Raw genomic sequence first — 16,003 nt, forward strand, 5'->3', positions numbered from 1 at the left:
GGGGATCAAATACTTTTTTCCCTCACTGTATATGTTGCATATTGAGTGTATAATGTATATACCATCTAAAGACAATGGTTGATGGATGAGAATAAAATATTCATGCTAGCTACATGAAAGCTATTTGTACCACTGGAGGCAAATTATTGATTTATATGTTCCATTAGTAGATTTCATGCACTAGCTGAAATGACAATCATTCCCATGATTATCATTGTGATACATAAATCATGTTTTTGACTCATTATGAACAAACCCCCAAAAAATATCCTCTCTGTGTACAACCACTGGAAAAACCTGTCCTCTAGTATTGCCTTGGGCCAAATGTATTCGACAAAAGAGTTTAATGGGACAGAAAAGTAGCAGTTGTGATAAATGAGCACCTTTCAAGCGCTGAGGGGTTGTTTTCTTGATACTTAACCTACAGTTATTGGTTTTCAACCCCCTTTACACATGCAATTTTTCTTCTCTCGTTTCTTTCTGCTCTCTTTATGAGGACCTGCATGAATAATTGTTATCACGTAGGGTTAGTATGAAGTTAGAAACATAAGCAGGAAGCAACTCATATTGGAAACCTGCTTTTCATTTGAGCAATATGGAGTAAATTGGCTGTCTATAGCAGTGTCTCCCAACTCCAGTCCCGAGTACCCCCAACAGTACACATTTTTGTTGTAGTCACGGACAACTTGTCAACTAATTATCAAGCCCTCAATGAGTTGAAGTAGCTGAGTTTTTCCGAGGCTACAACAAAAATGTATTCTGTTGGGGGTACTCGAGGACTGGAGTTGAGAAACACTGGACTAGAGGAACATCAAGCAATCACCGGACCCAGACAGTTTATGTTAATTGTTTAATATTGACTCTCATTGAATACAAAGGGAGGAGAGGAAAGAGTAGACGTTACTCAGAGGACTCTTGATATTCCCGATAGTGGATTAGATCTTGTTTGGGATGTAGAGCACAGACAGAGATAATCAAACCCAAAGCCAAAGACCAGGAGTCCCTCCTCGGAATTTGAAAAGGCTATTAAGCCTAGATTTGCATGCAGCCAGCGCTCCACATTGGCAGACGGGTACAGTACACGCACGCTAATACACACACACTTGATTTTTTTACATTTTAGTCATTTAGCAGACGCTCTTATCCAGAGCGACTTACATGAGCAATTAGGGTTAAGTGCCTTGCTCAAGGGCACATCGACAGATTTTTCACCTAGTCGGCTCGGGGATTAGAACCAGCGACCTTAAGGTTAATGGCACAACGCGCTTAACCACTAAGCTACCTGCCGCCCAGGTATTCTGGTTCTGTCTGAGAGAACCATAGATTAACAGAGGAGGTCGAACTCCTTGGCATTTTGTTTGTAAAGTTATTTCATTTTGAAATGCGAGAAATGTTTGAATTATGCACAGACTATAATACATGTGTCAGGTCTTGGTTAAATGTATTTTTGAAATGTACAAATGAAGAGAATTAGATCATGGTGGGTACAAGCTTACATTAAAAACGTAGTTCCAGGACCTAACCTGATTTCCCATGTCATGCATCAACATTACACTTCCCAATAGTTCCTTTGGTAAAGTCACAAATGGATGGTTGGAAATGGCACCGAATGTATTGTCCTAATTTGATTCCGAGAGCCTTGTTCTATTACGGGTGGAAACATCAGTGGTTCTCAAGCACCTTAAACTCGTTTGTGTTCCCTAATTTCCTATTTTGGGAAGCGTGGTGGGAGCCGCTGGTTTCCTAATGCGATCAGAGGGGAACAGAACTGCGGAAAAGCAGGGAGGATCAAAAGCTTTTCCATTAGAATATTCCCTTGTCAGTTTTGGTTTGCCATTGCGCGGGACGTGGCTGGAGACAGCGATTTGATTCCGATTCTGTCGATGGCTGAGCAGGCAACACATATCCACACTCAGCTTTTAGTTCTGTCTCTCTCTCTTTTACCTATCTCTCTCTCTTTCTCTACCACTTTTCCAGTATTCTCTCTCTATCCCTCCCTCTCTTTTTTTCTCTCTCTATCATCCTCCTCTCTCTCACTTTGTCTCACTCCTCTCTCTCCACATCTCTTTCCCCCCGTCTCCCTCCCCTGCACGTCGCTAGTTGCGCTTCTCTGCAGCACTCCCCCCCACACCCCACCCCCACCCCTCCTCTGCTTTCAATTTGGATTTGCATGAGGCTGGACCATTTTGTTTTTTCTCCTTCTGCGCCCCCCATCCCCCTGAACCCTCCCATCCTATTCCCACTGCTTAGTTTCACCTGAGCCTCCCTCTCCTCTCTCTGTCTCTCCCCTCCTCTCACTCCGTCTGCCTGCGCACCTCCTTTCTATCACTCATGCTCTCAGTGGTGTTGCCTGCTGTAGCCAGTGAAGGATCCGATTAGGATCCCTTCTTCTCTCTTTCAGAGCAGGAGGCTGTGTTCAGGTGCTGAGCCTGAGACAGAGGGGGTGAGGGGAATCACCAGGACCCCCCACCCACCCCACCCACCCCCACTCCCCCAGAGAGGAGTATGAGACACTGAGACACAGGAGAGAAGAGAAAAGAAAGGGGATTTATTTTCTGCCCATGGTGTCTGTACTGCAGCACCTTTGGAGCGCTACAATGGACCAGTGCGCCACAGAACCACAGAGCAAACAGTGAGAAAGTGGTATTTCTGTTAGGTGATAAATGTGCTGTTTTGTTTTCAAAACAGTGGTTATTTGTGGTGAAAAACCGGGTGGTTATATTTTTCCTCTTCATCTGTGCTGATTGTGCGTGTGTGAGAGAGAGAGAGAGAGAGAGAGAGAGAGAGAGAGAGAGAGAGAGAGAGAGAGAGAGAGAGAGAGAGAGAGGGCGAGAGAGAGAGAGAGAGAGAGAGAGAGGGACAAGCGGCGCTCTGCCATGTGCGACTGATAGCTGCTCGAGACACACGCAGAGTGCGCCACATCAGAGAGCGAGAGAGCCAGCCAACGAGAGAGCGAGCGAGCGAGTGAACGAGCGCAGGAGATACGCTCGCAGCCAGAAGAGCAGCAGGAGCTGTACACAACTACGCACGAAGCGCAAGAGAGGAAGAGAAAGAGAGTCCTCCGATTTCATTTCCTTCAGGAAAAATAGGAGCGCGAGAGAAAAAAAAAACTTGCGTGAGGAGTGCGTGAGGATTGTGAGACACCCAAGGTTTATTTCCCTTTGGACAATTTAAAACGTGTGAAGAACTCTCTAGTTTGAGCTTAAGTTTGTTGTTCTTCTGGGAAATTGTGTCAGAGATTGAGACCCCCGACTGCTTTCCATCAGGGCAAAACGTCAGTGTAAGGGGTGTAAAAGCAATATAGAGATCCTCTACTCCTCTCCCCCGGAGCGCCTCTGAGCTGGAGTGCTGTGGGTTTAACTGAAACTGAAGCCGGACCTGAATACGGGTACAGGAGCTAAACCAGGTGGACGTCGGTTCGTAGGGGTCCTAGTATGGGGATGTGTCCATCATGAGCCTGGTCTCTGTGGAGTTTCCCCCGTGCCGTACATCTGTTGTCAGTCCTTCGGGCTTGGATCATGCTTCATCCCGCCGGTTTCGCGCTGTCGCGGGGCTCCGGGGAAGGGGGTATGTACCACCTCCCCAGTCCCCTTCGCCTGCGCCTGAGCCCCTGGATGTGGTCTCTGACTCTGGGATGTATAGCTGGGTCTGTGTGGAGCTCTTCTCCAAGGGGGAGGCAGGATAACAGCGTGGCTGCCGCTGGACCTCCAGGGCAGGCTACGTCCTATACCCACCCCGAGCATCACCTCCACGGGACGCGGCATCACTCATCTGCGCTCATCTCTATCTACCGCTCGCCAGCCTCGCTAAGGGGTGGCCACGGTGAGTTACAATTTTGACCTTAAACTAACTTGTTCTTAAACCCTAAACCCTAACCTTAATTTCTTTACCCTAACCTTAAGCAACCACGAACGCAATTCCATTATGAGCGGACTTTATTAATTGATCTCTGCTCTGCATAAAACACAATCTTAAAGCAGCTCTTAATAGAACTTAGTAAAGAGAAATGGTCATAAAGAGAAACAGACAGAGGGACAAAGAGAAAAAGACAACTCATTTTTCTCCCCACTCTCCTCCCATCTCTCCTGTGCTCTGCCATGTTGCTGGCTCTGATTAGGGTCCCAGTGCTAAAAGCTGCTAATTGTAGAGAGTCTTCTTCAAAGCCATCAGGTGCATTAGCTGATTGGCAGTAATAGCTCTGTAGTGGAGCTGTACACTAGGGAAAGGGGGATGAGAAGAAAGGGGATGAGGAGAGGGGGAAAGGGGATGAGGAGAGGGGGAAAGGGGATGAGGAGAGGGGGAAAGGGGATGAGGAAAGGGGGAAAGGGGATGAGGAAAGGGGATGAGGAGAGGGGGAAAGGGGATGAGGAGAGGGGATGAGGAGAGGGGGAAAAGGGATGAGTGTGGAGAGGTGGGAATAGAGAAGGGTGTCAATAGGGCTCTATTGGTCCTCTGGATCTCTGGCTTTTTTACTGTTTAATTACATGGAAGAAGATAGTGTTTCACTGGTCTGTATAGTGCTGGTGTGTTTTATAAGTGTGCAGCTATTTTGCAATTATAGGGGAGCTCTGCACCCTTCTCCCACAGTGCCAAGCAGTTATTCCATTACAGCAAAACGCTGACTGGGGAAGAGGGTGTATTCTGAATTTGTGTGTGTGAACGGCTAGACAAGAACTTTTTTTACTTGTCTGATAGCTGAAGTCACTTGTCCCCCCCACATGGTGTGTGAGAAAAACTTAAACCCAAAAATCCAAGGCAGTTCATCTGGGACATTCCATTGCCTGAAGCTACATCTCTCTCTCTCTCTCTCTCTCTCTCTCTCTCTCTCTCTCTCTCTCTCTCTCTCTCTCTCTCTCTCTCTCTCTCTCTCTCTCTCTCTCTCTCTCTCTCTGTCTCTCTCTCTGTTTCTATGTCTCTCTCTCTCTCTCTCTCTCTCTCTCTCTCTCTCTCTCTCTCTCTCTCTCTCTCTCTCTCTCTCTCTCTCACTCTCTCTCTCTCTCTCTCTCTCTCTCTCTCTCTCTCTCTCTCTCTCTCTCTCTCTCTCTCTTCGTCTCTCTCTCTCTCTCTCTCTCTCTCTGTCTCTCTCTCTGTTTCTATGTCTCTCTCTCTCTCTCTCTCTCTCTCTCTCTCTCTCTCTCTCTCTCTCTCTCTCTCTCTCTCTCTCTCTCTCTCTCTCTCTCTCTCTCTCTCTCTCTCTCTCTCTCTCTCTCTCTCTCTCTCTCTCTCTCTCTCTCTCTCTCTCTCTCTCTCTCTCTCTCTCTCATCCTCCGACCACCAAAGCTCGATCAATTACGCCTCCTCCTCCTCATTGTCTTGCTAGGCTATTTTTATCCTTAAAACTTTTGGACACCCTTTATTTGAATCCAATGTCTCCCCTTTTCTAAAATCCTTTGCACATTACTCAGTCGTTTCTACCCCCAAAAAGGAGAAGTGTGGTTGTTTGTTTGCGAGGCAGCAGTAGCTGAGTGTGGAAACCTGCATTCAGCAACATTTAAATTACAAATTCAGCAAAGACCTTAGGTGAGACGGGAGGTGCGTTCAGGCTTAGCAGTAGAGTTTTGAGGCATGGCACGCTGTGTTGCGCTGGCGACTGGGGACTGTCTTAGCCCAGTTCATTAGAATAAGAGAAGAAGACTCCTCTGCGAAGGTGCGTTGCAAAGGAAGCGGAGGAGGAGAAAACTATTGTCTTCTCACCTCTGAGAGACTTCTGCTGGGGTATTGTACAGCATCTGACGAGCTTGTTGTGTGTGATGCTTGTGTAGGTACTCTTAGAAAAAAAGGTGCTATCTTCGGATGTCCCCATAGGAGAACCCTTTGAAGAAACCTTTTTGGTTCCAGGTAGAACCATTTTGGGTTCCATGTAGAACCCTTTCCACAGAGGGTTCTACACTGAACCAAAAAGGGTTCTACCTGGAATCTAAAAGGGTTCTTCCTGGAACCAAAAAGGGTTCTCCTATGTGGACAGCTGAAGAACCGTTTTGGAACCCTTTTTTACTAAGAGTATGCGTGTGTTCACCTGCGTGAGTGTAACAGGAGTTAGTAAACTGTGATGAATATTCACCAAATCATCAATTTTTCCTCATTTGTTTTTGGTTGAATCTCTTTCTGGTATTTTGTTGGGCTCTGTGTGTGACGTCAGCGCTGCGCGCGACCTCATTCAGAGCTGTTTCCATCTGAAAGAGGTAGGCTGTGTTCTCTGCCTCCCTCCCGTTTTTAAATGTATAAAACACACTAAATGGACTTTGTAACCTCTGAAAACATTGTACTTTACTCATAACAATATTAGTCACATACTAAACAATGTCTTTGTGTGGTGTCAGGATTTCATGTTATAAGTTTGTCTTCCTGAGGTATTATGACGAAACTAGCTTGCTAGTAGGCTAACATTAGCTCCTTGTTAGCGTTCAGTGTTCGGTGGCTAGCTACCGTTGGTTCAGTTTAGTTTTCATCTTCTGACAGGGGAGGCACAGCAAATATATAGCCTGTACGACGCCCAGCCCTGACGTCCCCTTTCCTTTTGCCCTGTGATTCAGGTATGGAGATTCTGTATGAAATATGTGTGGGTGGGTTTTTGTCTATTCATGAATCAGTTCTGTATCAGATTTAATAGCCATTTGGCTAATTGGCTCGTTCATTGAGCCTAGGTTACAAGGTTTTTTCATTGAACATCCTTTTTAACATAGGATTTTAATATTCTATTGATGGTATTAATTGAGAACATGGTTCATATTTCTATCTGTGATTTCAAAGCTCGTTTTATTCATATTGTGGGTCATTTAAATTCTATTGAGGGGCTTTATTTTTGTGAAACACTATTTGCACTATTCCGTATTCTATTATATTGGGAAATGTTTTTGTCACATTGAAAGTCATTTTATATCACTAATTCCTATTCTTTCATCTATTTGATCTATTCATATTTCAACATTGGTGCCTTATTCTATTAGCTATTGATCTTAAAGCCTTTTTTTAATTGTAATGTTCTATCCTATTGTAATGTTCTATCCTACTATAATGTTCTATCCTATTGTAATGTTCTATCCTATTGTAGTGTATTATATCATACATTGAGAATGTATGGCAGAGCTGTTTCCATCTGACCGAGGGGAGGTACAGCAAATATATAGCCTGTATGACGTCCAGCCCTGATATCCCCTTTCCTTTTGCCCTGTCATCCAGAGCTGTCAATAAAGCCAACCCTCAGACCCTCAGCATGACTTCTCTTTTAAGGCGCCAGAACACAACGCAACAAACCATCGGACATTGGCGCGGCACTCCAGCTACATGAGTTTGTGTGTGATGCTTGTGTATGCGTGTGTATGTGCCTGCCTTGCGTGCGTGTGTGTGACTAATCAGCCTCCTGTTCTCCCACCTCATTAAGAAGAGAGAGTAGAGTTTGCTGTTACTGGGAAGGCGTGAAGTGTAAAGGGGATAACGACTTGTAGAAAGACAAAGGCGACAGGCCAGGGATTTGTCCCACAGACATGATGATCTGTCTGTCGCCTTTGTCTCCAAACCAAGCTTATTAGTGGGGATACAACAATAACTGCCATTGTGTTGTTTTGTTACACCTGTTTTCACGGATTAGGAAGGCAACATACAGTATCGAAGAAAGCAGGATGTTTGCACACCTACCTGAACTAGGTGGTTCGCTAGAGCATTGCCAGTGGTCACAGTTGGATAGATGGCCTTAATCAAAATCCCCTTTGAAGTGGGCTGGTGCTGCTGTACCTGCCAGTGGCACAGAATGGAGTGTTTTGGACAGCCATTAGAGAGATGAGAGGGAGGGGCTGTGTCCAGACCAAACCCCTTTAGCTGGACATGCAGCACAGTGGATGCCTCTGAGAGAGAGAGAGAGAGACTGCTGGTTGTGGGTTTTTTGCAGATGTAATTTCACAAGATAGAGGGGTTCCCACCATAGGCTACCTGAGTACTCTATCCATTCCCCTCACTATTCAGACGTATCTATTTGAAGTCGGGAAATTGAATGTAATATGGATGTTTCACTCTTCTCTGTGAGCAGGCTGTAAGATCTATAACCAAATGGGTTTTGGCGATGCTCAATTCAGACATCAAAGCAATCACTGCCACACTCTGATTTAAATCAGACACAGTCATATATACAGTGCCTTCGGAAAGTATTCAGACCCCTTGACTTTTTCCACATTTTGTTAGGTTACAGCCTTATTCTAACATTTATTAATTGTTTTTTCCCCCTCATCAATCTACACACAATACCCCATAATGTCAAAGCAAAAACTGGATTTTAAATTGGTTGCTAATTTATAAAAATATTTGTTTTACATAAGTATTCAGACCCTTTACTCAGTACTTTGTTGAAGCACCTTTGGCAGCGATTACAGCCTCGAGTCTTCTTGGATATGACGCTACAAGCTTGGCACCCCTGTATTTGGGGAGTTTCTCACATTCTTCTCTGCATATCCTCTCAAGATCTGTCAGGTTGGATGGGGAGCATTTCTGCACAGCTATTTTCAGGTATCTCCAGAGATGTTGGATCGGGTTCAAGTCCGGGCTCTGGCTGGGCCACTCAAGGACATGCAGAGACTTGTCCCGAAGCCACTCCTGCATTGTCTTGACTGTGTGCTTAGGGTCGTTGTCCTGTTGGAATGCGAACCTTCGCCCCAGTCTGAGGTCCTGAGCGCTCTGGAGCAGGTTTTCATCAAGGATCTCTCTGTACTTTGCTCCGTTAATCTTTGCCTTGATCCTGACTAGTCTCCCAGTCCCTGCCGCTGAAAAACATCCCCAAAGCATGATTCTGCCACCACCATGCTTCACCGTAGGGATGGTGCCAGGTTTCCTCCAAACATGACGCTTGGCATTCAGGTCAAAGAGTTCAATCTTGGTTTCATCAGACCAGATAATCTTGTTTCTCATTGTCTGAGAGTGTTTAGGTGCCTTTTGGCAAACTCCAAGCAGGATGCCATGTGCCTTTTACTGAGAAGTGGCTTTTGTCTGGCCACTCTACCATAAAGCCCTGATTGGTGGAGTGCTGCAGAGATGGTTGTCCTTCTGGAAGGTTCTCCCATCTCCACAGTGGAACTCTAGAGCTCTGTCAGAGTGACCATCGGGTTCTTGGTCACCTCCCTGACCAAGGCCCTTCTCCCTCGATTGCTCAGTTTGGCCGGGCGGACAGTTCTTGGAAGATACATTTTTTGGTACCCTTCCCCAGATCTGTGCCTCGACACAATTCTCTCTCGGCGCTTTACGGACAATTCCTTCGAATTGGCTTGGTTTTTGCTCTGACATGCACTGTCAACTGTGGGACCTTATATAGACAGGTGTGTGCCTTTCCAAATCATGTCCAATCAATTGAATTTACCACAGGTGGAATCCAATCAAGTTGTAGAAACATCTCAATGATGATCAATGGAAACAGGATGCACCTGAGCTCAATTTTGAGTCTCATAGCAAAGGGTCTGGATACTTATGTAAATTAGGTATTTATGTTCTTACATTTTTATACATTTGCAAAGATCTCAAAAAAACAGTTTTCGCTTTTTCATTATAGGGTATTGTGTGTAGATTACTGAATATTTTTTTTATTTCATCCATTTTAGAATAAGGCTGTAACATAACAAAATGTGGAAAAAGTCAAGGGGTCTGAATACTTTCCGAAGGCATTGTATATTTGGCAGGGAAACCAATGGGCCAATGGGGTCCAGTCCTTTTCATTCATCCTCTTGACTTGGTTCTAGAAATGTAAAGTTAATGAAATCTTGTCTTGTCAAAAGGTATCCTAAATGAAAATACAATTTCTCCCCATCTCCCTTTCACTATAAGACATCTTGGAGAAGTATGCTCTGAACCCATTGAACCGGTTGTAAAGATATACAAATGTTGTAAAATAAAAAAAGTTGGGATTTTTTATTTTATATTTTTATTAATGGCTGACTTTACATTTTTTTGTTTTAACTTCCTGGTAAATTGGGTAAAATATTAAGCATAATTGGTCATAATTGCAATAATACCCTCATATTACCATTCAGCCAAAAGAAACAGTTGAACACATCTTACAATCATCGGCATTTCCATAATTTTCCATAATTCAGTTGAATAATAAAAGAGAAAACATTTGGGAAATTACTTTCACTTTGACTTATTATCTTCCCCATTCGCTGACTTCAATCACCTACATCATATTCTTAAGAGTTTTTATTTTCTCCGTCCTATACGATTTGATTAACTGGCTTGCGTTTGACTTGAAAGACAGGCGTTGTAGACGAGTTCAGACGAGAAGTAATTGGCTTCCACAATGGATGGTTCTAATTCAGTTCCACTGGAATAAGTGATTGTGTTACCACTGAGTGGCCCCTTTTAGTTATTTTTCAACCTTTGACTCCTTTCGACACTTTATAAAGTTAGTTAGCTCGTTACTTGATTTATGGTTCTCCCAGTTTGTTAGTCCATTCATTAACAAAATCTTTAGCGCTCAGTTCATTCAGTGTAAGTTTAAGGCTGACACTACAAATAACTTTTCCCATTCAATTGTTATTAATGCATGGAATAGCCTGAAAGGAAATCGGGAAGGAGTTCAGAGCAAGGGCACAGGGTGTATGACCTTTACATGTCTCCTATGGTGAGAGCCTTGGATGTATAGTTTGAGACCCGGTATGAGATTTGCCATGTTGGGCACTAAAGGCAATGACATTCTAATAAGAATCCACATTTGAATGCTATTGTCATAGTACTTCCAGTTCCATCATGGAGGATAGTTTGCCCTAAACTCTTTCTGTCCCTGGTTGTACTCTAAGCATTCTTTCCCAGAGGAACCCAGGGCACCCCCAGACCCCAGAGTGAAGGAACGGAGTGAAACGTGGAGGATCAAAGGGACGTTTAGACCCAAATCCTCTGTATGGGATTATCATACTCAGCAAGACACTGGAGGAGACGTCATAACAGTATCTCATACAGAGAGAGAGAGGGGGAGAGGTAGGGGGAGAGAGATAGTGAGGTATTTTTATTACACAAAACTAAACATTTTCTTTCCAATGCATTTGCTTACAGTGACTGGAAATGACCTGAACATTTTACATTTGTCTACATCATTATGAATCATTGATGATTATCTCCAGAATCAGGTCAACCAAATGTTTCATATAAATACTAAATAGGTAGTGCTATAAATAGGTAGTGTGCTTCGAAGGACACTATTAATAACCACTACTGTATCCTCTGGTGAGGAAATATGGTCTTGTATAAGGTGAACATTTTCTTTATTCTCAGTATATCAGTGACACGAAGCCATCTGCCGTCCTAGCTCCTTCCATATTGAAAGGACCATTCACAAGTTGTCAAAGCTGAAGTTTCTGTCATCCACCCATATGTCACCAGAGAACTGAAGAGTACTGTATGTGAAAACAGAATATCAACATTTTCTTATGACACACACACACACACACACACACACACACACACACACACCATTTTGGATGATTACAACTTTATTACTTTGTATTTCACACAGTTTCCTCATGGCAGTTGAAAAGACAGCAGATGCTTGATGACAAATGTCTCAGTTCTGAGTTAGGTGAGGAGAGAGAGCTGTGAGATGGGGTATAGATAGAGAAGAGAGAGCTGATAGGTAGTGAGAGGAGAGGGTGTGCAGAGAGAGGGAGAGAGATCAGAAACATAGGTGGAGGTAGAACTGAGAGACAGAGAGACAGAGGTAGAACTGAGAGACACACACAGAGAGAGAGAGAGGTAGAGCAGAAAGCCCGGGGTACCTGGGTAAATGGTGCAGCAGAGAGAGTAGCTGGAGGGGTTGGAGAGCACATTGAAAACACTCTGTATGACTAAAGAATCCCTGACACTGGGGCTGAGCCTCACAACCCAGCATTTGTTTGACAGGCTGGAAGACTTATCACTAAAGCCAAGGCACGGAACAACAATGACATGACTGATAAGATGAAAGAGAAAGAAGGAGGAAAGAGGAAAGAATGTTGATCATCTTGGTTTTTGAGAGTCTGTGTGTGTGTTGTGAGTGTGCCTGCATAAAGGCATGCATGCCTTCCTTCATGTGTTAACATGTGGCAATGTATATTACTGTATGTCAAAATAGTGACATTTATCCATTGTAGTTATATGTCACCTTGGCTGACATATTAGTTTTATGATACCTGCAGTGACATATAACTTGACATATTACTTATATGTCACTGTTGTATGTAAAGTGGCCTCTATCAGTGTAGCCAGGCTGTGGACAGATCGCTGCCACCGATAGCATCGTCACCCTCTCTCTCGCTTGACCGCCACCCTCTCGCTCTCTCCACGTCACCCTCTCTCTCCGACGTCACCCTCTCTCTCTACATCGTCACCCTCTCTCTCTCTCCACCGTCACCCTCTCTCTTTCATCATCACCCTCTCTCCACATCACCCCCATTTATTCTCCACCATCACCCACTCTCTCTCTCTCCACCGTCACCCTCTGTCTCTCGCTCCACCGCCACACTCTCTCTCTCCACCGTCACCTCTCTCTCGCTCCACCGTCACCCTCTCTCTCGCTCCACCGTCACCCTCTCTCTTCCTCTACCGTCACCCTCTCTCTCGCTCCACTGATCTGATGATGTCCTCACAAATGTTTATTTCCTGTTGGTCGCTGTCAGAGGTATGGACAGCAGTTGGTCACACTGATGTAACCTGAGGCCTTAGGTCAGGACAACTGGTAATATCGAGTGGGTGGTTAGTTAGCAGACCTGGGTTCAAATAGGATTTAAAATCTTTCAAAGTTATCATAATAACCCTGGCTTTACACAGTTTCCCATATACATTGAGTATACCAAACATTAGGAACACCTTCCTAATATTGAGTTGCACCCCCCCTATTGCCCTCAGAACAGCCTCAATTTGTCAGGGCATGGACTCTACCAGGTGTCGAAAGCGTTCCACAGGGTTAGTGGCCATGTTGACTCCAATGCTTCCCACAGTTGTGTCAAGTTGGCTAGATGTCCTTTGGGTGGTGGACCATTCTTGATACACACGGGAAACTGTTAAGTGTTAAAAACCCAGTAGCGTTGCAGTTCTTGACACAAACTAGTGCGCCTGGCACCTACTATCATACCCTGTTCAAAGGCACTTAAATATTTTGTCTTGCCGATTCACCCTCTGAATGGCACACATACAAAATCCATGTCTCAAGGCTTAAAAATCCTTCTTTAACCTGTCTCCTTCGCTATATCTATACTGATCGAAGTGGATTTAACAAGTGACATCAATAAGGGATCACCTGGATTCTCCTGGTCAGCCTATGTCATGGAAAGAGCAAGTGTCCTTAATGTTTTGTATACGCAGTGTAATATTACCCCCAAATGCTATAAACTTAAGTGGCCAATTTGCTAAAGGCTAACTGCTACACCAATATGTCACTTATACAACAAAGGTAAGCAGTACTTGAATGGCTGTAATGCCGCTTTCAAATAATGTCGGGAACTCGTAAATATGACCTTCCTACTGGGAAAAATGTACGTAAACGCCCCCTTGAAATTACGATTAGGAAACTCGAGTATGATCTCTGCACCCTGATCTTTCCCACATGCTGAGCTCTGACCTCACACACCACTGCAAATGGCAACAAACATGGAAGCGATTTCGGCTGTCAATGGTGAAAATGGTTATTGCGTTCCGTCCAAGCTCCGAGCACGTGAACGCTCCAAGTCGTTCCTCCAAGTAGACAGGTCATTCCTCCGATCACTCCGACATGATGTGAACGCGACATTAGAACTGAAATTAACAGTAGGCTAAAGGCTAAGTAGCAGTAGGCAAACAATAGTGCAGTAAAGCAACAAAAGTAAGGTTCAAACAAATCATCTCATAAGTAAGAAACTGTAGAACAAATCAAAGTACATAGTAACAAAATACATCAGATTGTCAGGTAGAACTTCAATTAATGGAGTGTCCTGGGATGATGGCTGCCATACAACAAATTGTTTGGTATGGTCAAAGATGATCTATTATATTGACGCGATGACCGATTGACCCTCCTGATCTCACCTACCTTCCATCATTCTAGCCAATGAGAGGGCAGATACGCGTGTGAAAAACAGGTACAATATTGCCGAAATGCCACGTGCGTCCACTTATATCAGTGTTGATCAAATTCGACACTCTTTGCCTTCCATACAAAAATTCATGGACAGATTTGGGCCGTGGTAAACCCTCTCACTTCGCCTCTTTCTCTCTGGTGTAGTGTGTGTGTGCCAGCCATCTTAATATGTTCAGCTGGTGACCACCTGACCCCTAAGGTGAGCTGTCAGGTGACATGGTGGCCATCTTGGATAGGCACTTTGCCACTTTGACCATGAACTTGGCATTTACATGATATAATCCACAACAAACAGTAAAGGAGTTACTGTGGGGAATGATAAGTGAGTAAATTGAGTGGTAGAAAACACATGAATACTGTACATGAACGCATTACCAGAGAACGCTTGTGTTTCCCACGCATAATATTTTGTTTCAGTCAATTTGGAGCCAGAGTGAGTGTTTATGCTGATTCCTCATTCTGTTGGAGTTGTTATAAGTGTTCATTTGCTGTTGCACAGCCCATATATTACACACCAGTCTGCTAGGATAAGTGAGTGTTTGGTGATTGCAGCGGGAAACCTTTTGATCCTCATTCTGTCATAGCTACTACAATCATCATTATTTTCCACGGCTACAAACAGCTTTGCTTGGTTTGTGTTTAGGGGCCAAGTGTGTGTGTGTGTGTGTGCGCGCGTGTCCGTGTGCGTGTGTGTGTGCACGTGTATAGTTTCTACTTTTTTGAAAAGTGACAATGAGTATCAAACACAAACTGCGACAACTCTACCAGCTATTTAATCAAATCTGTTTTACCATCATAAAGCACAAACACACACACACACACACACACACACACACACACACACACACACACACACACACACACACACACACACACACACACACACACTCACTCACTCACTCACTCACTCACTCACTCACTCACTCACTCACTCACTCACTCACTCACTCACTCACTCACACACACCTCCAGATATACTGCAGCAAAGCATACAGTCACATCAGAAGAGTACTCTATCTTTCTACAAAGCCTCTGAAAAGCACTTGAATGTGTATGCCACTAGCTTCTGTCCTGTGTGTGTGCACATCAAATAAAATCAAACCAAATTGTATTTGCCACATGCGCCAAATACAACAGGTGTAGACATTACCGTGAAATGCTTACTTACAGCCCTTAACCAACAATGCATTTATTTTTTTATAAAAAAGTAAAATAAAACAACAATAACAAAAAAGTGTTGAGAAAAAAAGAGCAGAAGTAAAATAAAATAACAGTAGGGAGGCTATATATACAGGGGGGTACCAGTGCAGAGTCCTGTAGTCCACAATCATCTCCTTTGTCTTGGTCATGTTGAGGGAGAGGTTGTTATCCTGGCACCACACGACCAGGTCTCTGACCTCCTAACTATAGGCTGTCTCATCGTTGTCGGTGATCAGGCCTACCACTGTTGTGTCTTCGGCAAACTTAATGATGGTGTTAGAGTCGTGCCTGGCCATGCAGTCATGGGTGAACAGGGAGTACAGGAGGGGACTGAGCACGCACCCCTGTGTTGAGGATCAGCATGGCAGATGTGTTGTTACCTACCTGTCTTGTTTTGTATGCTTTGTACAAAATAATAAAATGCAGGACAACAGGATCTTTATAAACGTAGCTCTTTATTAACTAGTTATAACTGGCATGTTCATGTGTCTCCGGCCATGATCATCTTTAGAATGCCCTCACCACCTGGGTGGTCTTAACCAATCATAGCACAGTATGATATGACAGTAGAATGCATCCAATTACAATTCAGTATGCTGACACATATGAATATTACAACCCTTACCACCTGGGGGCGGCCCGGCAGGAAGTCCAGGATCCAGTTGCAGAGGGAGGTGTTTAGTCCCAGGATCCTTAGCTTAGTGATGAGCTTTGAGGGCACTATGGTGTTGAACACTGAGCTGT

General features: G+C 44.2%; 1 protein-coding gene across 20 annotated transcripts in view; it reads left to right on the top strand.

The window, feature by feature from the left end:
- nrxn3a (neurexin 3a) overlaps positions 1–16,003 on the top strand; it is a 504,060-nt gene that overhangs the window by 299,529 nt on the left and 188,528 nt on the right. For 2 of the 20 annotated variants that reach the window (XM_041848289.2, XM_041848290.2), the window contains exon 1: positions 2,868–3,822. The exons of the other annotated variants lie outside the window; for them this stretch is intronic. In XM_041848289.2, the coding sequence (XP_041704223.2) occupies positions 3,519–3,822 (304 nt within the window). In that variant the 5' untranslated portion in view covers positions 2,868–3,518. Of the gene's footprint in view, positions 1–2,867; positions 3,823–16,003 lie in introns of those variants that run through there. 20 annotated transcript variants of the gene reach the window in all.

This window comes from Coregonus clupeaformis, chromosome 25 (assembly GCF_020615455.1).
Source record: "Coregonus clupeaformis isolate EN_2021a chromosome 25, ASM2061545v1, whole genome shotgun sequence".
Lineage (NCBI taxonomy): Eukaryota > Metazoa > Chordata > Actinopteri > Salmoniformes > Salmonidae > Coregonus > Coregonus clupeaformis.